We start from the raw sequence: 25,178 nt of genomic DNA, 5'->3' as shown, positions 1-25,178 counted from the left end.
TCTATCAGTTGGCGACATTCCTTCAACATTCCACTCTCAACTATGACCCAAGTTTAATATATATTTAAAAAATAATTTCTGAAATTTTCAAAAAAAAAGTAAAACTCCTCCATCGCGACGCCATTTCCGGTGACCCCTCGGAAAAAAGGTGCTTCCGCGTTGTCAGCATAACTCCTCATAGGATCGTCCAAAATGAAAAAAAAAAAACAAAAATAATTTTTTAGGTAAGACCTTAATCTCATGCTTAAACGAAGAAAAGACAAAACAGTGAATTGGAATTTTAGCAGGCAATTTTCCAAAAAAATAAAAATTTCGGTCAAATTTGCTTGACATTTTTTTTTTTTAAATAGTTGTAATTGAAAAAAAATAAAATCCTTCGTTCAAGCACGAGTAAATTGTATCTCGAACACCTGTTCAAAATTTCATCAAGATCGGTTGAGTAGTTTTCGATAAAATTTGACAACCGTCTTTGAAAACACGGTTCCGAGAAGGATTTTGAGTAACAATGGTACTTGACTTGGAGCGCACACCTTCCAAAGACTGTTTGACAATTTGTTTAAAATAGTATTATTTATATAAAAATATCAAATCAATCCGAGTAAAATTCTGAGATATAGACCCTTTTTAAGTTCCGCCTATCAGGCCTTCAAACTTGTCATATATAAGAAAATCTCAACAGAATAAAAAAAAAAGTTAAATATTATTTTTATTCTATTATTATGGAAATCTATCGAAGCTGGTTTATATGAATTTAGAATCTAGATCTCAAATTATTGTTCTATTTCTAATCTTAATTAAAACCCATTATATAGTGAGTTAATATTATTTTAACCTTTTTAAAGCCAGACTGACGTACGAGGGTCAACTTTCTTAATAATTCATTTAAATTGAATATATGAACGCGTATGAAGTCCACATCTGCCACGCTTATCTTCACGGAGACATAGTAAATAAGAGCACATTTATTATTTTATCTAACTAACAACCATAAATAACAAAGCTAAGCAGCTTAACTCTCTTTACAGCAACAAACACACGCACACACACCTACTGCTAACCCAACTCTTTACACGCCCTTACTGCCGAAGCAATTAAAACGAAATTAAACAAAAAACTCAACTACGATTTTCATATTAAGAAGCCATAAATTCATTTAAAACATTTAAACAAATACAAAAAATATGTTTCCCATTTCATATTGGATGAAGAATTATTCATAAATAAGCAACCGAAAAAGAGGCGCGTGCTAACGAATTCCAAAATACGCCCGCAGAAGCCACCCACCGCCGAGTTGTGGCGCGCTTTCGAGCAAAATTAACAAAAAATTAAACGCTTAGCAAACCCATAAATGTATGGCACATAAATTATTGAAACAACAACAAGAAGACGCTTTTGAGCTTCCACGATTGCTTTTAAGTGAGTCTGCGTTGGTCATAAACCATCCAAGAATGGGATTGTGAGAAAAAAGAGACAACACAAAGCGCCCAAATTGGGGGCTTACGACAGTCAATGAAGAGTTTGGGTGAATCAGTGGCAGCTTGGGTCGCCGCTGACTGGCGGTCAGCAAGCAGCCTATCGACAGCTCGGCAAGTGTCAAAAATGCAATTTGGAAACTGTAGCTTAGGAAATGGCAGCCACTTGAAATGCAGCGCACTCCAGCGCTATTAAGCAATTGAAGACAATTAAGCGCTTAAGTTCTGCCGGCGGTGCAGTTGAAATGGAGAGGGATGGGTTGGATTCTCCAAACTGTGAAATTGTGCAACTTCTTTGCTGGTAATTAGCTTTGATAAGACACTGACTTGCCAATAATACTCGTATACTCATAGAAGATGAGCATATATGTATGTATGTGGGGGTGAGGCTGAACTCGCTGCTTACTTTTGGGCGTAGTGCTCCAAGTGTGTCTCAAAAATGATGCGATTTCTTGGTATTCTCAATTGGGTAATTCGAGCTGCCTTTAGCATTGCATAACCTTTTCTTTTTTATATATGTATGTATGTACAACTCTTCTTCTTATGTATGTGATGTGTGTGTTTTGTTGTTTTTTTTGGTTTTTTTGGTTCTATGTTTTGAGATGTTCACAATGATTTATGACAGCACTCTGCTTGTCACGACCGGGGTGTGTAGGCTATAATTAATAAATTATGTATTTATTGTACCGCATGCTCACACAAGTATTAAACGAGTGCACCAACACGTCTATAGAATAATCATAAAAGTCATGAAATTAGTCGTAAAATGTACAAAATCCGTTGTCACACATAAACAGTATCGACAATTCGCTGAAGATTGAAGACATGTCATTGGAATTTGGGTTTGCTGTCGAAAATTAAAAAAAAAAATAAAACTACTTAGAAAGTATTATTGCGATGTTTTTTTTTTTTGTTTTTGCTCAACTATTAAGTCATCAATATGAGTCGTTGATTATATGTGGATCGACAACAGAATATACAGTAATAAATAAATTTTAATGCTGAACAAATAATTTTATTTTCATTTTTTTTTTGTCAACCAAAGATTTAAAGAAATTATTTTCGGCTTGAATAATAATCAATAAAAACAAAAATTTAACATAAAATCAATAACAATAAAAAAAATCATAAAATAATTTTAATAACTCTACAAAAAAGTGTATTTATTCTTTTTTTATTGTCGTCGAGTTATTTAAAATATTTTTATTTAATTTTTAATTGAACTAATTAAAGCATTTTTATATAAATTTTTACAGCCTGAAATATTAAATCTACAACTTTGCTTCCGCCGTTTTTTTTTTTTTGAAAATTTAAGTTTTTTTTTTTGTATAAAAACGGTTACAAATGTCGATGAGCCTCAGCCGCACTTTTCTTGGAATTAAAAAAGAAAAGCAAAATTTCCCGTAAGTGTCGAGAATTCGGCTCATAAAGTGATATTTTAAGTTGAGAATAAGTTTGGGATGCAAACAGATCTCTAGAAATATTTTGTTAGGTTAATGTTAACACAAATGTCCAAGATTGATATAAAACGATTTAATCGACCAGAGCTTGATCCTAGAGACATTCCAGCAAATGTCGAGAATTCGGCTCAAAAAGTGACATTGTCAGTTGAGAATAAGTTTGGGATGCAAACAGATCTCCACAAAATTTTGTTGGGTTAATGTTGACACAAATGTCCAAGATCGATATAAAACGATTTAATCGATTTAATCGACCAATGCATGACCCAGAAACATATATTGGAAAACGGCGGAACCAAAGACCTAATATAATTATATATTTTCTGTGTCATCACTAAATCACGCTTTTCGTTATAATTAATACAAATCTAAAATTATTTACCGTTATTTTCTAAAGATTGTACTCACCTCAGTAAACGCGCTGGTCCCATCATATTCCAACAACAATTTAACCACATTTTTGTTATTTATTTGTAAAGTTATTGCTCAATTTATAGGAAATACTTTAATGTCACGCACTCAGCACTAAATTCATGAGAATTTTTTAAATATTTTTTTTTATTTATTATTTTTTTTTTTAATATTCAATCAATAATAATTTGGAATTCAATTCTATTAGCTGCCACAGAGTTCACTTTTTTTATTTTGTTCAATTTATTTGACTCACTCGAGGGACCTCTTGAGCCTGGCTTCGGAATGTACTCACACGCGCACACACCGGCATGCGTTCGAGCTGAAATGAAAGCGAAATATTTGTAAATTAGTCATCTGTCAGTGAAGGAATTAAATTAATAGATAATTTAAAATGGGCCAAACGCACTTTTGTGTTGAGTGAAATTTGAGAAAAGTTCAACGGTTCAATGCGTGGCTTTTTTATTGCCAACATATATAGTTATATAGCGTGTGTTTATAAAAACCTTATCGCTTACATGCTTTCTAAATAAATTTTTAAAATTATTAATATTATTTTTTTTTTGCGTCAAACACGAATCTCTTATCGCGCTGAGTGCTAAAGCTGTCTGATAATACTAATTACAGCTCAAGTGCGAGTTAATTCATCTTTATTTTTAAAACATACATATGTTCATGAAATCTCAAACTTTCACATTTCATTGACTTTTAGAATTTCAACTGATAGTATTAAAAAAAAATATTATATAATTATTGATAGTTTACTTCTCACGATGACTAAGGGTATGTAATTGAAATTAAGAATACATTGTAGACTAAAAGTATGTTTATATTAGAATTTGCGACTTAGACCGAGAAGATTACGTAATCATAAAGCAGCTGAATAGGCCTTCAGTGCCATGGCGTCATTCAAGTAAAAGTCAAGAAATTGATTGAACAATCAATCCAACACTATCCAGTCGATCTAGTACTTGGACGAATTCGAAAACTGGGAAGCGTGCAAAAAAACTTGTTCGGGAACTATCGATAAAATAGCCTTCAAAGAATCACTCGTGAGCCCTAAAAGTCAATCATATAAAATAAGGAGTATTTGAATCTTAAATTTTTAACACAAATAGCAATCGAACAATTTCTTAATTGGAAGTCTACTAAAAACATTTTCGAAACATTGTGCTAGAACCTATATTAGCGACAATATATACTAAATATCGAACAAAAAAGTTAATTTTCGATTATGTAGACAATGAATAGACACACCAAATTAAAAAAAAAAATAAATGCTTTATCAAAAGCTCTACCAACTAAACGGTATTGCAAGCTCATGTATGAAGATCAATTTCAGATAAGTTCTCAAAACATGCATTTTAATTTGATTTTCTAATTTACTATGAAATCAGCGCATAGAATTTATAGCAAATAATGCAACTATTAGATAAACGATGAAAACGAACGAAAAGAATTTGCAAAAAACCGTTATTTGTCCAGCGGTAAAAAAAAAATTAACAACAAAAAACAATCGACTGTCTGGCTGTCGTTAGCCGTCAAGTCGGCAAACTGTGATAGATATGCGTATCTGGTATGTGGCCGTAGATACAGTGGTGTAGATAACTCTGTTGATATTTGTGCGTGTAACATCAGAGGTATCTCTATATGCCACATATAACTATATATATATAGTTGTTTATGGAATGACACTCCCTCCCGCTGAAATTAGTTAACAAAGTGAAGCACAAAAGCAGAGACAAAACAAAACAAAACTCAAACAATCCAGAAAAAAGTGGCAAAAAAGGTACGTCACCTCACGCCAGCTGGGAACTTTTTAATGGAGGTGTAGGAGCGTTGGAATTATAGTATAACCGTAACAGAGGAAGCTACGTGAATACTAGTAGTTCTAAAGTTGTTCCAAGCGTTTAAATCAAAACTAAATTGAATGAAATTTTTTATAGTACCGGATTCGTACCGATAACGAAACAGTGTTGGACCTTTTTTCAAACACCCACAACACACATAACTATATGAGAGACTTCTTAGTGAAAATATATAGATTCAAAATGGATTATTTAGCAAAGTTTCTCGGTTACTGAATTAAAATATGCTAATGCTACATAGCAAAAGACTTCTTCATATCTAAAGACCTCTATATTTGTTACTTAAAATTATGTATTTTTGTCCGCCAGAATTCGCTGAATTCCTGCAACCAATTTTTTGCTCCAATTTTTTCATTTATTTTGTCTTCACTGCACATCGCAAATCAATCAACAAAAAATATTCAAGCAAAAAATCTAAAATAAAAAAAAAATTTTATTAAGAGGCATTTTCATACAGTTGGACATACAAACAAACATGTATGAGCTTATGTAGAAGCTGTTTAATCATGCGCAACATGTGGGAGATTTTTTTTGTTTTTGGATTTTTGATAGCTCGCGCCACCACACAGCAGCTGTGGGGCAGAAGTGGCAGTGGCGTCTGTGGTTCAACATAAAATAGCTTAGGGTTAGATTTTGTAGCAATACATGTGTATATATGAAGGCATCGTCTTTGTATGTAGAAATATTTATATCGTCTCAACAACTCTAAATTGTTGACTTTGAGCTGAGCTCACATCCACATTGAACTATATTAAATATATATACAAATATTTAAATAATTTGTTAATATGTATGGATTTAAGTTTTACTTTTTGCTATTGAACTCTGTGTTCGATGGACGTTGGAAGACAACATTTTCTGTTAGAATTCTTACTCTTCCGCTTTCGATAGATCTGACAAATTAGCTATTTTATATGAGCATGAAGATAACTTGAAGATGATTTGAAGCAAATTTTAATGAAAATGTGTTTGTGTGTGTAGTAAAGATCCTAAAGCAAACCACTACTAATTTAAGCTAGCTAATCTAGTGCCGTTATGTATTAAAAGTGTTCCTTATACAGTTGAACTTCCATAACTCGAACTTCTATAACTCGAAGTTCTCCATAACTCGAACTCTTGAATTGACAATAGAAGTCAAATTTCATACAAAATATCTTCCATAACTCGAAGTTCTTTGTGAATTATGGTGATTCGATTTAGATAAATTCATCTGTAGTTTCATTTTTCCTCTCTTGGAAGAACACTCATCGTCAAGCGATTTTTGTCCGTCCAAAAGGTATCTGCCTAAGAGGATAGGTTATGTTTGTAGGCAGATCTCTGTAAAAACAGAAGATCTCACTTAGACAGCTTTGGCGCTGTCCATTGTGGTACCAATAAAACTCCCTGTGGATCAAAGACCTTTAGGATTCAGCAAAACGCTTGGAATCCGTTACAAATTTCTTAAGACGGCTAATATCGATTCTAGCCAATTCGCTAGGATCGCCGAAAAAGGGCCTTCCGAGGTGTTTCAACCTCAGTCTGGCAAAAGCTGGACAATGAAGAAGGAAATGCGTAGATGATTCCATCTCGCCTTCCTCCATAAAGCATTGGCAACTTGCATCTGTCACGATCACAAGTCTCATCGCATGGGTACCCATTGGACAATGTGCAGTAAGCACACCCACGATGACCCTAAGAGGATCATTTGTTCTAAAAATTTACTCGGTGCATGAATAAATGTCCACTCAAGCGCGGTATCCGTTAGGAGATATTTCTCAATATATGCAAATACAATAAATTTTGTATTATCATTTCTATGTGTGAATAAATACTTAACTGGAGTAAAAGTATTTCTTAAAAAAATATGTAATTGAAGTGCTTTTACTTTCAGCTCCCCAGCATATATACCCTATATCATAAGTGCACCTACTCACAAAAACCGGCCAAGTTCAAATAGAAAATTATCAAAGATACGACAAGGCAATTGCGCAGCGTAAGGGGGTACAAAAAACAGAAGAGTCATTGAAGAAATATGCAATATTTAAAAGGCTAAAATTAAAAACACACTTCAACTTGTCAACAACAACAAATAAATGACGAAATGATTGAAAACAAGAGTATACAAGATGGGAAACTGATAAGAGCGTAAGAAACCCCCAAATATGTTTGTCTACCAAGTACACAAATAGAAAATGAGAAATGAATCAGATACTTATGCTACTATTTGTGTTTGTACATTTTAGTAGACTGTATTCTCATAGTCTTTGCTTGTGAAGACAGTCATTATTTTGACATTAAAACGTCAAGTGCCATTTCCAGAGAAATTATGCAATGTGGGTTGATGCAATGGAAATTTTATTTTCTTTCGAAACGAAAGCAAAAGTGTGTATGCGCTTACACTTTCAAGTGTTAAATTTGTAGATCGAAATTGTATTTTAATACTTTCTTAAGCGTTACTTTGCAAACCTTCTGCCTGCATATGTTGCACAGCTAGCCATTTGTCGACTCCACATCAGCGCTGTAACGCAGTCAACAATCATAACCTATTCATCAGCATAATAACAACAATAGTTAAAGCGATACGCCTGAGAATTGAATTATTTTGTTGTGTTTATCTCATGCAGTGCAGTGATTGGTTTCATAAATGCAACTCCTTTAGAGTAGTTCTGCATTGTAATTCTCTATAAAGGGTGCCTCAAAGTGTTTTTGAAAGTTAAAAATTATTTTCCGAAAGTTCATAGAAGGTACTTAGGACCGCATCGGTTTCAGTAATAAATAGATTGAAGATGAGTAGATTAACTAGATTAGCCTTCTGCAACAGAGCCTAGTTCCGGTGCTGCGAGTTTTGCCTCTAGGCTGGGAGAGCATAGGAATTTCCTTCACGCTGATGATATGATTATAACCCGGTCAACAGACCCTCGTTCGTAATAAACATTGGTTTCCACGTGAATATGAAGTTGAAATTTGGTAGGGATAGGCTATGTTTTCGTATCACCAAATCCATTTATGTAAATAATCTGGTTCCTCCATTAAATAATTTCTATACCCATTCCTTAAGTTCATTATTCAAACGATTCTTCTTTCAGTCGAATTTCTATCACGAAACCACACAGCTATCTTTCATCAGTTATTATGAACTATACAGAAAAAAATTGTCAGTTTGTTTTCTACCTTTCGAAACAGGCTTTAAAATCTCTACCGCCTTCAGTGTTGTTGCGATTGCAATCAATAAAGTTATTTGCTGGCAAGATTGGTAATTAAAGACGCGAGCTGTCAGTTTATTGACGTTTTTAAGTGTGGATTCGCTTTTGATCTTCGTGCGCCTAATAAATGCACGCAAATGAGATTAGGTTTGCGATGTGCTAAATGCTTATAGCTAGATAAATAATAAACAAAGTGAAATGCTAATCGAATATTGCAATGAGATGGCAAGGAGACTTGCAATAGCTTTGTGCAGAAAGTGTCTACGTAGCAATTTGTAAGACTGCGGTTCAAAACCACAGCCACACGCCTCTCTATACAACAATTAATCTTCATCTTCTACAGCATTTATTTATCCAATCGCTTAACTCTAATAAAGACAACTTAAGCATAACATCGGTAATAAATACCAAAGCAAATCTCTTCAATCCAGCTATGATTACACAATAGCTGACGTAATGAGCTGAACTCCAGCTCCACCAACTTCTGCTAAGTTAACTTGCTTATAAGTTACGCTTAGCCATTTAGCAATGATGCACTTAATCAGTATTTATGTTTGTTTTTGTTTTTGTTAGTGTATCGGATATTTCATATTTTGCTCTGCTCTCGTTGCTACGCCGTTTTGCATGCGACCTGTCACCTTTGGCTGTCAGCGTTTCAAATTTTCTGCTGAACTTTTCTCCACCGGCGCGCACAGACGTCAAGCACAGTGATTGATGCACTCGAGTTTTGACAGACCAACAAGCGATTGCCCAGCAAGTTCGTCCGACGCTTCCCGTTCATAGCTGCAATTACAACAATGCAGTACCGCTATTGTCTTATTCAAATTTAGTTTTGTGTGGTCAGTGGAAACTTTTGCTTTTGTTGTAGTTATTACTACTTGGGTTGTTGTTGTTGTTATTAGTGAAATTTGTGGTTAAATGCAGCGCAGTTTTATCAGAAAGTTCAAATTGCATTGCGTTAAAATATTTGACTTGACTGACTGGGAACAATGCATCTCTATTGTGTTGCTAAAGTGAGTGGGTTGTGTGGCCAACATATTCTCAAAAGTGTTATCTTTATCTATCTCTCACAATATTTGGACTACATTCGTTTTAAATGTTTGTTGATAGAAAATATAGGAGTTTCCAAAATTTTGCCACTTCTTTTGAGGTAGATAGTAAAAGCTTCTATCAAAAGGACAATCATTTATATTATAATTTGAGGGAGAAATGAAACTAGAATTTGTCAAAAAGATATGTGAATACCCGCTTTATGACGTAGAAAGCTTCAAAAGAAAAGGTACTGCGTTGAAAAGCGCTAAAAAGCTCTGCAAAAGCTTCATGAGGAAAATTGAAACGTGTTGAAAAGCTCTGTGGAAGCTTCAAGAAGAAATGTACTGCTTTGAAAAGTCTTCAGAAGCTCTGTGAAAACTTGAAGAGAAAATACACTGCTTTGAAAAGTGTTGAAAATCTCTGTGAAAGCTTCAAAAGGAAATATAGTGATTTAAAAGGTATTCAACAATAATTTATATTATAATTTGAGGAAGAAAAGAAAAGGTACTCCGTTGAAAAGTGTTGAAAAGCACTGGAAAAGCTTCATGAGGATAGTTGAAAAGTGTTGAAAAGCTCTGTGGAAGCTTCAAGAAGAAATGTATTGCTTTGAAAAGTCTTCAGAAGCTCTGCGAAAGCTTGAAGAGGAAATACCCTGCTTTGAAAATTATTGAAAAGCTCTGTGAAAGCTTCAAAAAAAATTGAACTTTAAAAAGTCTTCAAAAGCTCTGTGAAAGCTTCAAGATAAAGGGAATCACCTCAATGACGGCATTCCGTTAATTGTTCACTTAAATTTCTATCTTTATGCCCGAATTCAACACAATTCTCCCACAATATTTTTTCTATTCATTAAATGCATTCCTCATAAAATAATTCACTGCATTCAATTGCCCATAAAACCAAAAAGTTACTCATTATAACAAGCAGAAAAGAAAATTGAACTAAAAAGCGTAACACATAAATAAAGCGTTGTTCATAAAAAACGCCGAAGACTTAAAAAAAGAATACAACAAAAACGAAAAAGAAATTATGCACTAATTTAAAGAACAAACGGAAATAAATTTCGAATGTGTCAGAAAGCATTTGAAATGAAATTTATCATAATCGCAATGAGAGCATAGCGACTCCGGCGACCCATAATAAGCGGCATAAATGAACCTGACTTATGACTAGTTCAATCGGTTCGTTCTTTGGTGCTTCTTAAGCTTTGGCCGTGCGCCACAAATTCTTGTTGTGTTTTCATAATTTCGGCTCTTCTGGCGTGCGCGGAATATGGAATGAGGTGCTTAAGAGCTGCTACACAGCGCACGCGTGGTATTTCGAAGCATGGTGATTAATTAAAAGAATTTATAGAAATTACGCTGATTAAGTAATTACTGTGTGTGTCTTAAGGATATCTTGGGAATTTTAAGTGTTTGCCATAATTTTGGACATGCTGCTAGCGATGTGCTGGGAATACATGAAATCGTTTCAACAAATGCCAGCGACACGTCAAGTGTTAAAAACATATTAGTATGGACATATGAGATAGGCATGTCGAATATGAGAATGAGTCATATATAATGACTAAAATATTTATGTGGTTACTCCCAAATGGGCGGTGTCAAAACGAAAGCGTCAGTTCAAATTCAAAGCCAAAACAATAAATTTTGAAAAAACTAATATGTATATATATGTAAATAACAATAACAATAGGCAGATTAGTTTATTGTGAAAATTTGTTGTGGGAATAGCTGTGGTAATAAAAACTGATTGTAATGACGCGACATAAAAGCTCGCTGCTGGCAATTGTTGGTACGCCATTAACTGTTCTAAATTGGCGAACACAAGGGTTTATTGGCGTTATATCGAGAATATTGATAGCGAACTATTTTTAACTTTTGAAAAATATTTGTTAAATTACTCATGAAGAGTCTTCTATATATTTTTATACCCTGAACAGGGTATATAAGTTTGTCACGAAGTTTGTAACACCCAACTAACTGGGCCGATTTAGCCATGTCCGTCTGTCTGTCTGTCTGTCTGTCCGTCCGAACGTCTATATATATACGAACTAGTCCTTCAGTTTTTAAGATATCGTTTTGAAATTTTGCAGATGTTAGTTTTTCTTCAAGAAGCTGCTCATTTGTCGGAACTGCCGATATCGGACCACTATATCATATAGCTGCCATACAAACTGTACGATCGGAATCAAGGGCTTGTATGGAAAACTTCCGCATTTTACTACATATCTTCACGAAATTTGGTGTGAGTTACTGCTCATGGAAAGAATTTAATCTCCGAGAAAATTGTTCCGATCGGTTCACTATAGCATATAGCTGCCATACAAACCGAACGATCGGAATCAATGGCTTGTATGGAAAATTTTCGCATTTGACGTGGTATCTTCACGAAATTTGACATGGATTACTGCTTAAGGTAATAATATAATCTCCGAAGAAATTGTTCAGATCGGTTAACTATATAACCTTAATGTTTCTAGCAAACAACCCGGCTTACTTTACTTATTTTTTCTTACGTCTTTAGATTTGCTTAAATACATAGCTACTAAAAGAAATGCACCTGTGAAGGGTATATTAGCCGAAGTTAACGTTTTTTGTTGTTTTTATTCACATAACCTGACTTTGCAAACTTTTAATAATTCTGTCTTCTTCTCCTTTCGAGTTATCTGCATAATACACTAAAAAATTCATAATTTTCTATGCTCTCACCTCTTTATATTTACATTCATTTATAGATAATAACATGAAGGTCACAAGGTCACTCATAAATAATGGATTATCACTCAAGAGTCAAAACTGTCGACTGCCACAATTTGAGCGCCACCGAATAGTTTAATTTTTAATCTCTTAAATCTTAATCACAAAATCTCACATTTAAGTACGCACTTTTGACTGTTTGATTACTTAAATAGATGCATGCGCGCATGCGCGGCAGAGTGAAACAAGCACAAAAACAACAAGCCGCTACATAACGCATTCAATCCTTCAGTGTCGCCACCTGTGGCACTTCGTACTCGAAATTGAAAGCGAAATTTGAATTGAAATGAAAATAAACACTTCATGCATTAAATTGTCAGCGAAGAACGAGCGTGTACGCGCAGGTCTATGACACAACGCAGGCGCTGCAGCAGGCTTGATCATTTGATTTTATCATATCATTATAGTATAACTATGTGTTGCGTTTGTGAATGAACAGTGACTTGGCAAATAATTGAAATTACAAATTTCAGTTCACCATTCTTTGCATGCGTTTCACACACACACACATACAAATACTCAAATTTACCTGTTGTACCTTCCGGTTTTTCGTATCGTTGATTTCTTTAATCCACAAACATTTGCATAATATTTCACATTTACATAAGTATGACAGCCGTGGCGTGTGTGTGTGTGCGCCACCCCCTACCGCGTCATATTTTAATTGCGCTCAGATAGACAAATGTGGCAGGCCTTCTCATTATAATTATTTGTCGGATTAAATGATAAGTGCCAAGTCAGCCAAGCGATAATATAAACATCTCTATTGTGTGATAAATGAAGGTGTCGGACAATCGGTGGCAGCTGTCGGTGCATTGCATTGACGCTGGAGTGCTGTGTAATTTATCTAAAATAATACGCTGACCTTGACATGCAGCAACTTAAAAATTACAATAAAAATTATTAATAAAAACAACAACAACGTGCGTGTGTTGAATGCGTGAAAGTAGGTCTTCTTTGGTCCAATTATTAATATTATTTGTATTTTAGTTTTGATCTGCACTCATTACGAAACCCTCCCTTTTCAGCGTTGATTTATTATTATTTATTATGCACTATATAATTTTCCAATTTTTCTCTGGCCAATGCATAGAAAATAAACAAATGTTCATAATAAATGCGCTCAAGTGTTGAAAATAGTAATTTGTTGAGCCGAGATGATTCACCGATGAAATTTATTTTTCTTGCACGTTTTTAGGGATTTTCAAATGAAGTAAGGGCGTATGGAAATTGATTGATATGTGGATATGAAGTAAAGATGTATGTGCCTAAAAAATAGTGTTCAAATAAGAAATGACTGCAGGCGATCTTAGTAATTATAAAGAGCACACAAGGGTTAGACACAGCAAAGTGTTGATGAGCATTTTACTTCCTGGTATTATATTATTAGGTTAGATTAGGCTCTATGGCTGTTCCACACACGAAGAAAATACACTTAGACTATAAAAAACAGCCATTTATGACGCCAAATATTACAGTCTTAATTAGATTTAAGACGCGACAAAGCTTTATACTCTCGCAACATGTTGAAAATCATCAATAGATTTCGGACCAGACTATAACTTTTCAAGACCTCAGATATCGAACAAGAGATCCTCGAAGCTTGCGGCAAATTTTATATTGTAAATATCGGTAAATCTTCAAGATATTCTAAATAAATTCAAAGGAGATCAATTCCATGTTCAAAATCAGGCCAATTGTCGTCTAGTTCCCATATACCACATATTCGGATTTTCAAACTTCCGGTGGACTTTATACCGTCTATATCCGTTAATATATGAAATATTTTACCAAGATTAAGTAAACTTAAAAATTGATATAATGTAGCTTGGTGGCAAAAATACATTGTTGAAATCGGTCCAGGAATTACCCAGTCTCCATGTACTATATATTATATAAAATTTTTTGTTTTCTAGTGGACTTTATTCCTAATATCTGGATCAAATTGTGTCTTCTCTTAATAAAATTAAATAAATAAATTGCGAGAGTATATAATGTTCGTCTATACCAAACTTAGTCCTTCTTTACTTGTTTACTTCTATATCCGCTGGTTCGGGAGTTTGTTCAAAAAAGTGAGATTCAAGAAATGTGTGCCTAGATCTTACAAAGGCGGGGTATTACAAAAGGAAATGTATAATAGTGTCATATTAATACTGTAGAAAGAATATGAGGAATATGAGGGACTTTGAGGGTAAAGTATAGTAAAATAATCTGAAAAATCAGAAAGTATCGAGTAAAATTTAGATAGTAAAACAGAAAGATGGAAAATGCGGCAGAGATTCAGCAATACGTCGAGACAATCTAGAGATCTTCATAACCTGTTTCTAAGAATATTTAATAACAGAACAAGTTTTCAAAATAAATAGCTTCGACAGCTAAGATGATGCTTTGCAATAGTTTGTGGGGTCACACTCAGCACAATTTTGGACACAACAATTGAATGAAGAAATTATTCAAGGAAAGATAATTTTTTGTAACAGGTGAAGTGCACCACTTAAGGGGTTACATGGGTTTCGTCGCGTACAAAATGGACTATTTTCAATATTTTTTTTCTATGTAAAAAATTATTTAAATAATTCAAACTTTTTTATGTCTTATAGATACATATTAAAATAATAATTTCTGAAATTTACAAAAAAAATTACATTTCCGGTGACCCCGCGGAAAAAAGGTGCGTCCGCGTGGTTAACATAACTCTTGACAGGATCATCCAAAATGAAAATAACAAAAATAAGTGTTTTAGGTAAGACCATAAACTCGTGCTTGAACGAAGGAAAGACAAAAAAAATAAAATTTGGAATTTTGGCAGACATTTTTCCAAAAAAAATAAGAATTTCAGTCAAATATGCTTAACATTTTTGTTTTAATAGTTGTAATTAAAAAAAAATAAAATCATTCGTTCAAGCACGAGCAAATTGTATCTCGAGCAAAATTTCATCAAGATCGGTTCCGAGAAAACGCGTTTAAAGTTTTGAGTAACAATAGTACTTGACTTGGTGCGCACACCTTTCAAAGGCTGTATCTCCGAAATTATTATTCGGATCGACTAGAAAATTTAGGATAATATTCTTGAGATGTTGTCGAAATTAATAAGCCTAAAAACAAAAAATCGATTTTTTAAACCCACGAAACCTATGTAACCCCTTAAGGCTATTTCCAAAATGGGGAGATGTCATTCTATACAATATATAATATTGCAGCTTCTTTAAATATTTTTCTTCAACTTCTTACTTTAATCTCTTGCATTTTGTTTAATATTTTTCCCTTCTTCTCAATTTGCTTTGCGACATCGTACAACTTAATTACGAAAAGTTCCGATTTCGGCATGGCGCTACATGCCTGTAGACTATATATGAAGTTATTTCAAAAGCTTCTAAATATTTGTACTTGAAATGGCAAGCAACTATGTATGTACCAAGTCGACGTCTAATTCATTACTCACAATGGTAAATATTATTTTATTTTAACGAGAACAGAATTCTACTTTTTAAATGATAAAGTGTGGCATACTTATTCTAACATCCGAGTTATTTTCGTATGCGCCTTTGGTATTGCATGCAAATTTATTTATATATACAACATTGTTATTGTTGTTGTTGTTTTTAGTGTACTATGTATTTACAAGCGCTGCTAAGGCTGTAACTGTTTGCTTACGCACTATTTGCAGATAAGAGCTTGCGTTCTCATAAATTTGCTTGTTTTCTGTATGTTAAGCACAAATATGTATGCATATATGCCTAAAACTGCAATGTGAGTACACACACACATACAAGGTGATTACGACAGATGCTGATAAAAAAGATACATTTCGCTTGGCATTCTCACTGCTCGTGGGTGGGTGCGTGTGTGTGAGTTCATAGGTTTTCAATTACATTACACAAACACTTTTAATTAAGAACTCTTGTTCGTAACTGACTTTTTTTGCTCAATATTATTGCTGTTATTGTTGTTGTTGCTGTTGTTGTTGTTGTTGTGCGCTATTATCTATTGTTATCGTGGAAATAATGTTGCTAATGGAAGTGATGATGAAATTAACGAAATTCAATCAGTGGGTAAGCACTTAATGGCGCCCATTGTTGTTGTGCAATGAGAGTTAAGCGTTCGATACTCCTCTACAGAATAAAATAGTGAAAAAATATCAGAATTTATATAGGTTTAAGTTCAATCAGTTGCTGTAATGATGCTTATATGCACGTTTGATTATAAATTTGACTTTTATTAATTAGCAAACTGGAATTTTAAACATTTACCTTTATTCTCATTCAAACAAAATTTAATTTCTGAAAGGTTTATAATTTCACTAAATTTTCTATAGTAATTTTTGGAAATCCAATAACATATTCTATTGAAGGTCTACTGGTCCGCAGTGCTTCCGTATTTCCACACCATTTCATCATTTTCATATTTCACCCCAAAAATCGTTTTATTATAATATAACGAAAGTAATAAAAGCAAAGTAATAAAAAACGAGCATAAAAGAATTGTTGAAGCATCACCATTTCATTATTTAAAAAAAATAAAAGCAAATAACCGTTAACGCCCAAAAACAAAAACCAACTGTAAAGCTTAATTAATTAAGATCAACGAAAAAATTATTTTAATTGTGGTACTTTCGCATTAATTTTACACGCTTTATACACTTTCAAACGGAACTGAATGGAAAAGAGCTTACAATTGATTCACGAACATAAATAAGAATTAAAATATATACCCAGCCCTTGGAAATGCAAAATCACAAGTAACCATTCATGAAAACAAAGCGTGAAAAAATCACTGACAAAGAGTGTAAAAATAAAAAGAAACACGTAAGGAAGGGCTAAGTTCGGGTGTCCCGAACATTTTATACTCTCGCAATTTATTTATTAAACTTTATTTATATTGTATAATACACAATTTGACCCACATATTCGTCATATATATTGTATTAAGTCCATTGAAAGTTGGAGACCATAATATTAGGTTAGAAGCACCGATGTCCTCGTGTTCGATATATGCGGCCTTAAAAACCTATGGTCCGATTTCGGCGATTTTTAGAATGGGGCTGCCACACTATAAACGTAGTATTTGTGCAAAGTTCTGCACCGATATCTTCACTAGTGCTTACTTTATATATTGTAAAGTAAACGATTCAGATCGTCTTCAAAGTTCTGGTAAATAGGAAGTAGGTGTGGTTGTGAAGCGATTAGGCCTATTTTCACAACATATCATTGGGATTACAAACCAAGTTTCATTGAAATCGGTCGAGTAGTTCCTGAGATATGGTTTTTGACGCCACGCCCATTTTCCATTTTGTAAAAAAATCTGAGTGCATCTTTCATCTGTCATTTCTTATGTGAAATTTAGTGTTTCTGACGTTTTTCGTTAGTAGTTTTGTATGGAAGTTGGGCGTGGTTATGATCCGATTTCTTTCATTTTTGGACTGTATTAGGAAGTGGCTAAAAAAACGACTGCAGAAAGTTTGGTTTATATAGCTCTATTGGTTTGCGAGATATGTACAAAAAACTTAGTAGGGGCGGGACCACGCCCACTTCCCAAAAATATTACATCCAAATATGCCCCTTCATAGTACGATCCTTCATACCAAATTTTAATTCCATAGCTTTATTTATGACTTAGTTATGGCACTTTATGTGTTTTCGGTTTTCGCCATTTTGTGGGCGTGGCAGTGGTCCGATTTTGCTCATTTTCAACCTCCTATGGTGCCAAGAAATAAGTGTTCCAAGTTTCATTAAGATATCTTAATTTTTACTCAAGTTACAGCTTGCACAGACGGACGGACGGACAGACAGACATTCGGATTTGAACTCCATTCTTCACCCTGATCACTTTGGTATATATAACCCTATATCTAACTCGTTTAGTTTTGGGTGTTACAAACAACCGTTATGTGAACAAAACTATAATACTCTCTTTAGCAACATTTGTTGCGAGAGTATAAATATTGCTTAAACTCAAGTATTCTATTTTAATTGTCACTGTGTGAGCCTCACACATTAAAGCAAAACTTTTAATTTGTTTGTTTCTGTATTTTTATTTAAATTTTTTATTTGCGTTTTTTGTTTTATTACCACTTAGGCGATTTCTTCGTTAAACGCGCTTTTATGGATACTTTTCCACACTATTCTTCTTCTTTATTGTTGTCACCGCGTAATGTTTTGCATATTATACTACAAGCAACATGACTTTGGAAGTACTTTTACGTGTGTAATACACTGGCGATGGAAATAAGAGCAATAGCAAATGAAGTTATCGTTTGTGTCAAATAAGTACCCGGAAATTCACAAAAAATGTTGAAATACTCTCAGCGGGGAAATCTAAAATGAGAATTTCCGTGTACTTATTTGACAGAATCGAATGAGAATATGGATATTACTAAAGAGTGGGTGTGCTTCATGGCATATACATTTTTATACTAATAAAAATAATAATATTATCATAGTCTCAAATAGAAAATCAATCTACTCAAATATTTATAGAATTTCTCCGAGCTTCTCTAGTTCGTTTTTTTGTGGAGGAGAAATTTATGAACTCAAAACCCACAGCAGCATTTAATTTTAAATAATAATTTCTAGATTTTCAATATCCATGCGTCACCTTAACTATTTTCATCTCAACTGTAACACCATATTTACACACAATTCAAAATTTATCTTCGTAATCGTTATGACCAAATGTACTCGTTGCGTGTCTCGCAAACAGTTAAGCAGAACAACTCGAAATCTATTTTGGCTGAAAAGTATTTTCTAAACACGTTCAACTGTCGCCAAGCAACGGCACAGGCCTCAGAGTAGACACAAACTCTGAAAAATTCAAACTCAAAAAAAATTATACATTTAGAGCCGGCATGAAACCTTAGCGCTCTCCAATGAGCACTTAACAATATTATTATTATAAAATTTTGCGCTTGTGTCACAGTTTTACTGTCGCGCTGTTTTTTTTATTTTTATTGAAACAGCGATAACGCGGCTTACAGTATTGAGAGTACTAATTTTAAAGCAATTTTGTTGTTATTAATTTTTTCTAAATAATTCGCCTGTGTGTAGAGTAACAAACAGCACGTTGTTTTATGTACTTTTGCGAGATTTTTTTACTTCGTTTTATTCAAACATTCTCACAGTCTTTTCATACAAGTCTTTTTCTTAATTTTTTTTTCTTATTTATTTATTTATTTTTAATATGCCTCTACAGCGGAAAACTGTGCAATAGCGACCTTGTCGTTTAAATTTTTGATAAATTATATTTAGCGCCGACTTTCATGTAAATAGTGATAACTACAGTCATTCAAGTACACTCGTGAAATTACATTTAGCATTTGTACGCTTTGAACTGGAGTCGAGCTGAACTTCACCCCTCTCTATATCAGAGAATCAACCTAATATTCGACAAAATGGAGATATATCCATATGTCCTATGCGCTGAGGAATTTCATGAGAGGCTTTTTTTATACATATTTTACTGGAAATTAAATAAATATATAATCGAAAATAAATATTAAAAAAATAAAAAAAAAACAAGAAAAACCGTTAACTTCGGCTGTACCGAAGCTATGTGTTTAAGCAAATCTAAATACGTAAGAAAAAGTAAGTAAAAAACAAGCCCTTGATTCCGATCGTTCAGTTTGTATGGCAGTTATATGCTATAGTGAACCGATCTGAACAATTTTTTCGGAGAATAAATTATCTGTGAGCTATTTATATATATACTTTATAGGGCCTCCGACGCTTCCTTCTGGGTGTTACAAACTTCGTGACAAACATAATATACCCTGTTCAGGGTATAATTAATTAACAAACACACCCATAAAAAGCTAAAATCTTTCTATAAGGTTAAGTGAACATAGCTTTCAAAGAAAATGGAAAAAAAAAATAGATCTCACAGACTTTGATATATAGAAAAAATATTTTTTATATTAATAAAAATCTTTTCTGTATTATTGTGAATTAACTTACCTTTAATGAAAAAGCTTTTTCGAGTGGCGCACTTTTATTTTTAATATTATTATTATTATTATTATTATTATTATTATTTATATTATTTTTAATATTTTAACTGCAGATTCGAAAGTCAATTTAACAGTCCTTTTAATAATTTAAAACAAAAGTTTGACAAGCACTGTAAATACTTATTTTTTTAATTAATACTGTATATTTAGTAGTTTTGTTATTATAAAAATATTTGAAATTAAACAAATAAACTTTTAATTAGTTTTCAATTAAATATGAGTCAGCACTAAACAATTATTTATTGCAAATTGTTGTTGTTATAATCTCATAATTTTCTGCTCGTATATTAACTACACTTCGCACTTAACAGTTCAATATTCGAAATCACTTCAATCAAATTATATTATTAGTCTTCCGTATCATTAAATTAACCCTTTTTTACAAACGCCACAAAAAAGGGCCATTCATGCACATATCGCTCGATTCGCACTTCTTCACTTTCTGCTGCATTAATTGCACACTACTGGCGCGCCAACTTCCCGCGTGTCCGGTTAATCTCCGCTTGTTTTGTTAAACTTTTTTCCCGACTTTTCTGACTCTGCACCTCAACACGCGACACGAACGAAACGCCCTACAAAGGCACCACACACCAATCGACCGTACGCAGCAAAAACAATGCGCCACAACAAGACAATAAACACTTCGCCACTAAGTACACAACGATCTATGATGTCTCCGTGTATTTTATATTTGTGTGTGTGTGTGTGCTGTGCTACGTCACTTCCACATGTGTCACTTACGCGCACGCTTTGTCGCTAATACAACGGCACGCACGTATCCCAAAGCCTTAATCGGCGTATAGTATGTGCTGTCTGCTGCCTGCGTAGTAATTCGCAAAATGCTGGGAAGGAAAGTCCGTCTTAACCGCGCTGTACGCAAATCAAAACTGAAATTGCGGGAAATGCGTTTGGGGAAGCCAAGCAACAAACTGGCAACAGCACAATTATCAGCAACATTAAAAGCAACAGCAGCAGTGGCGGCAGCTGTGTTGGCGGCGGCAATCGAAAAGTCACTTAGTGGCAAAGTCAGCTGGAGTCGCACGGCCAAACAAAGTCATACAATGAAGTGCTGCAAACGAATGTTGCGTCGCGCTGTGGAGCATTGACTGAGGAGGTTAACAGAAGCCATAATGTTAACGTTAATCGGTGATTACAGTATGTTGAATGTTAGAGATGATGTTAACATAACAGTTTCAACTTCAATTCAAATCTGATTCCAGCGTTCTACACTAGTGACTAAACGATTTTGGGGGCATAAAGGAACTCTCCTAATTTTATGTGCATATTAACGTGCGTTCAAAAAATAACGGGAATTTTACGATTTCGCGGGTTTGGAGAGTCCAATTGTGAAAATTTTTATATTTTATTACTTATTTTAATGATTATGTTGATTGCTCCAGTAGTACGATAAAATTTTCAGCTGAATTCATTAGTTACTTTGTTTGTAGCAGCCGCTAAGGTTAGCCTACATTTTATGAACTTATCGATTTTCGTTTGTTAAATGATTACACTTCCTTGATTTTTCATGAAGTCTTGTTCAAAATGCATACTGTAGCGATGACCCAGGTTCCATATTCACTGGACTCCGTGTGGCTTTTCCAGTTTCAAAAGGTAAAGAGAACCTTAATGGACCGTTATTTTAAAAATATATCAGAAATCGCTGAAAGAGTCAAAAGCTATCCCAAAAATCGAGTTTGAGAAGTGTTTCGACGATCGAAAAAGCCCTGCCATAAGTGCCTAATATCGAATAGACGACGGAAGAAGTATTTTTAATTTTTTTTTATCGAGAATTGCCGTTTACAGAAGGGCTCCACCCATATGTTGTAAAAATAGGCCAGATCGCTTCACAACCACGCCTACTTGCTATATACCAGAACTTTGAAGTCGATCTGAATAGTTTACTTTACAATATGTTAAGTAAGCACTAGTGAAGATATCGGAACAGAACTTTGCACAAATTCTGAATTAATAGCGTGGCAGCCCCTTTATAAAAATCGCCGAAATCGGACCATAGGTTTTCAAGGCCCCTATATATCGTACATGAAGACCTCGGTGCTTCTAACCTAATATTAGAGTTTCCATATTTCAAAGGACTTTATACCATATATATGACGAATATGTGGGTCAAATTGTGTATTATATAATATAAATAAAGTTAAATAAATAAATTGCGAGAGTATAAAATGTTCGGTCACAACCGAACTTAGCCCTTCCTTACTTATTTTATTTTTTTTTCATGACTGTAGTTTTACATAATTTTACAAACACTAATTTTATAGCCACCACTGTTTGCATGCTCAACTAACATACCATAATTCTGCAAAATCCAATTAACATATATTATTTTACAGTGCACTGTTAACTAGAAAAACTGTTACGCATAACATCGACAGCCGACAGCACCGCATATGTTAAACACATTCGATTTGCTGACAGCGTACGCTGAATGCGCCTGGGCATATCTAGTCATTTTCATGCTTCACACTTGATTGGCGCATATTTTTGGCGTTTACAATAAAAATGAAAATTCCAAAACTTTTGGTTCATTTGAAAAGACTCTTTGTTTTAGCCGCTCATTGAACGCACTATTGTCCAAGTGTGTTTGTAAAGTGGGTGCGTTTGCTGTGACTTTCCGCTTTCCACAACTCGAATTATTTCGTTTAAAATTTCTTTTCAATGTTTTTGGTAAATGTTGCGTGTTGCCACTATTTATATTTATTGTCTGCAATCCACCCCTTATGGCGTTCAGTTGAATCCGTTGGCATTTAGACTTACGCCATGCTTTTATGGGCTCAAATGTGCTGTTGTTATGTGTTGATATGACACTTGATTTGCATTTTCCAACTCATATGCACGGGAAATTCATTCAAAAATAGAATACACAGGAAATTGCACTTTTATATATTTATATATTTATTTGCAAATACAAAGCCGAACACTTACTTTTTGGAGCGCATTCAATTTATTCCATATAAACAGCGAAAATAATTTTATTGAATACTTGCTTTAAACTGTTATTACTATTGTTATTGATTTTGTTTTCTTTTACTTTTGACGCCGCGTGATAAGGAAGTCTGCTGCACTCTGCAGATTGCGGTTAGTGGGTGGTGGTCTGGAAAATGGCGAATGACTGAAAAGTTTTATTGGTTGCACAACGTTTTCTTCGCTTTCGCAAGAATACACGCATAAAGGCATTCAATGAATGCGTAGACAACTTGTAGTATCTGTTGAAATAAAAATAACAGTACATTTATGATTATTTCTTCGTTTATTATGTGTTTAATGGCTATATTGATATTGACTACTTTGATGTTTCAAATACTAATGCCATTACTACTTTGAGAATCTTCAACATTGACAAAATATTTATCATGCACATTATCTTAAAGAATTTCTTCAATTTTTTCATCCTAAATGTATGCAATGAGTTTTTTAAAATGATCATGGTTTGCTTGTAAATTTCTAGCTTAACTCTTACCCAGATAGAATTTGGATGATTTTAAGCGATTTAATACACATACGAATCGTTTGCCAGGTCACATAAAATTCTTCCTAGTATTTATAAAGGGTGATCAATGTAGAGGTACTTGTTTCAATAGCCTTTTTTTGACATATAACGCGTGAGTCGTGTCAAGCTGTCATGTTACTTTAGTTCAGTATTGTTCGGCATTTCATCATGGAAAGGCTTACGCCTGAACAACGTTTACAACTTGTTGAAATTTATTGCGAAAATTCAAGTTCTGTAAAGAATGTGTTCGCGCGATTCGCTCAACTTATTGTCAATATAATCGGCCTACTGAGCGTACTATTCGCAACACGATCACCCATCTTGATCTTGAGCAGATAATTTCACGTTTTGGACCGGTCGATTGGCCACCAAAATCGTGTGATATCACACCGTTAAACTTGTTTCTGGAAGATATGTAAAGTCGATGCGGACAATCCCGTGTCGATTCAGGCCTTGGAGCAAAACATCACGCGTGTCAATTGCCAGTTACCAGTCGAAATGCTCGAAAGAGTCACCGAACATTGGACTCAACGGATGAACCATCTGAGACGTAGCCGCGGACAACATTTGAAAGACATAATCTTTAAAAATTAAATGCCAAAGAATGTTCCTACAATAAAAAGTAGGGAAACTCGAAATGGATCACCCTTTAGTAGAAGCAAAAATATGTAAATCGAGTATTGTAATTTAATTCCTCAAAGAGTACCTCCCAACTCGACGAATCAGTTGAACTGTTCCGAATACATATTAGTAGCCTCAAAGCGCTTTGCAAGCTCTTTAGGGTCTTTGGCATCCATTACGAGGAGTTTGTAGAATCACAAAGTTTAGTAGACTTTAGCTGTGGTATTAAGATCTCTTATGGATTTATCACAGTGTTCTGCCCAATACCTTAGGGGGTTATATACAGTTAGGATTTTCAAAAATTCGATTTTTTTTGCGTTTTCTTAATATATCTGATATATATATATCTGAGTATACACACACAAAATTTCAAGTCGATCTGACGAATATTTTCGAAGTTATAGATACATTAGTGAAGGCGCGCCGACTACATGTAAAGTGCTTTCAAAACTTTAAACTCGTTTTTCTCGAAACGGCGTTTTCAAAGTCGGTGAGCAAGATTTCTCAGAAACGGAAATTTTTACACAAGCTTCTTAACTATAATTTTTAGTAGTTAATCGAAGGATTTCCTCATCCGATGAAAATTTCTTATTTTTATAAACCATTAAAAACCCGAATTTTGGTCGAAAATTGAACCTTTTGCTTTGAGTAGCCGCCATTTTGTCAAGAGGCTTTTTTTTGCGGACCTCTGCAAAATTTGTAATATTAACGTTCCCGATAATTATTTTTGGCAATAAAAAATATGAATATAGTTTAAGGTTGTCATAATATACCTGCCAAGTTTCAAATCAATAAACCAAATAGTTTGCTTAGAAAAAATTCTTGAAAAATGCCTTTTTTTCGACCTCCTAACTGTATATAACCCC

The 25,178-nt window shown here is 34.0% G+C and overlaps 1 protein-coding gene across 1 annotated transcript in view; it reads right to left on the bottom strand.

Moving 5' to 3' along the window:
• The window catches only part of LOC105211430 (thrombospondin type-1 domain-containing protein 4), a 75,104-nt gene extending 54,882 nt beyond the window's left edge, over positions 1-20,222 (bottom strand). The window contains exons 1-2 of the mRNA XM_054226666.1: positions 20,131-20,222; positions 3,341-3,665 (exon numbers count right to left, since the gene is read on the bottom strand). Of these exons, the coding sequence (XP_054082641.1) occupies positions 3,341-3,390 (50 nt within the window). The 5' untranslated portion in view covers positions 3,391-3,665; positions 20,131-20,222. The remainder of the gene's footprint in view (positions 1-3,340; positions 3,666-20,130) is intronic.
• Positions 20,223-25,178: the final 4,956 nt, after the last annotated feature.

This window comes from Zeugodacus cucurbitae, chromosome 3 (genome assembly GCF_028554725.1).
Source record: "Zeugodacus cucurbitae isolate PBARC_wt_2022May chromosome 3, idZeuCucr1.2, whole genome shotgun sequence".
In the NCBI taxonomy this organism is placed as follows: Eukaryota; Metazoa; Arthropoda; class Insecta; order Diptera; family Tephritidae; genus Zeugodacus; species Zeugodacus cucurbitae.
Note: the sequence above shows the minus strand (reverse complement) of the source record. Positions and strands in the feature narration are given on the sequence as shown.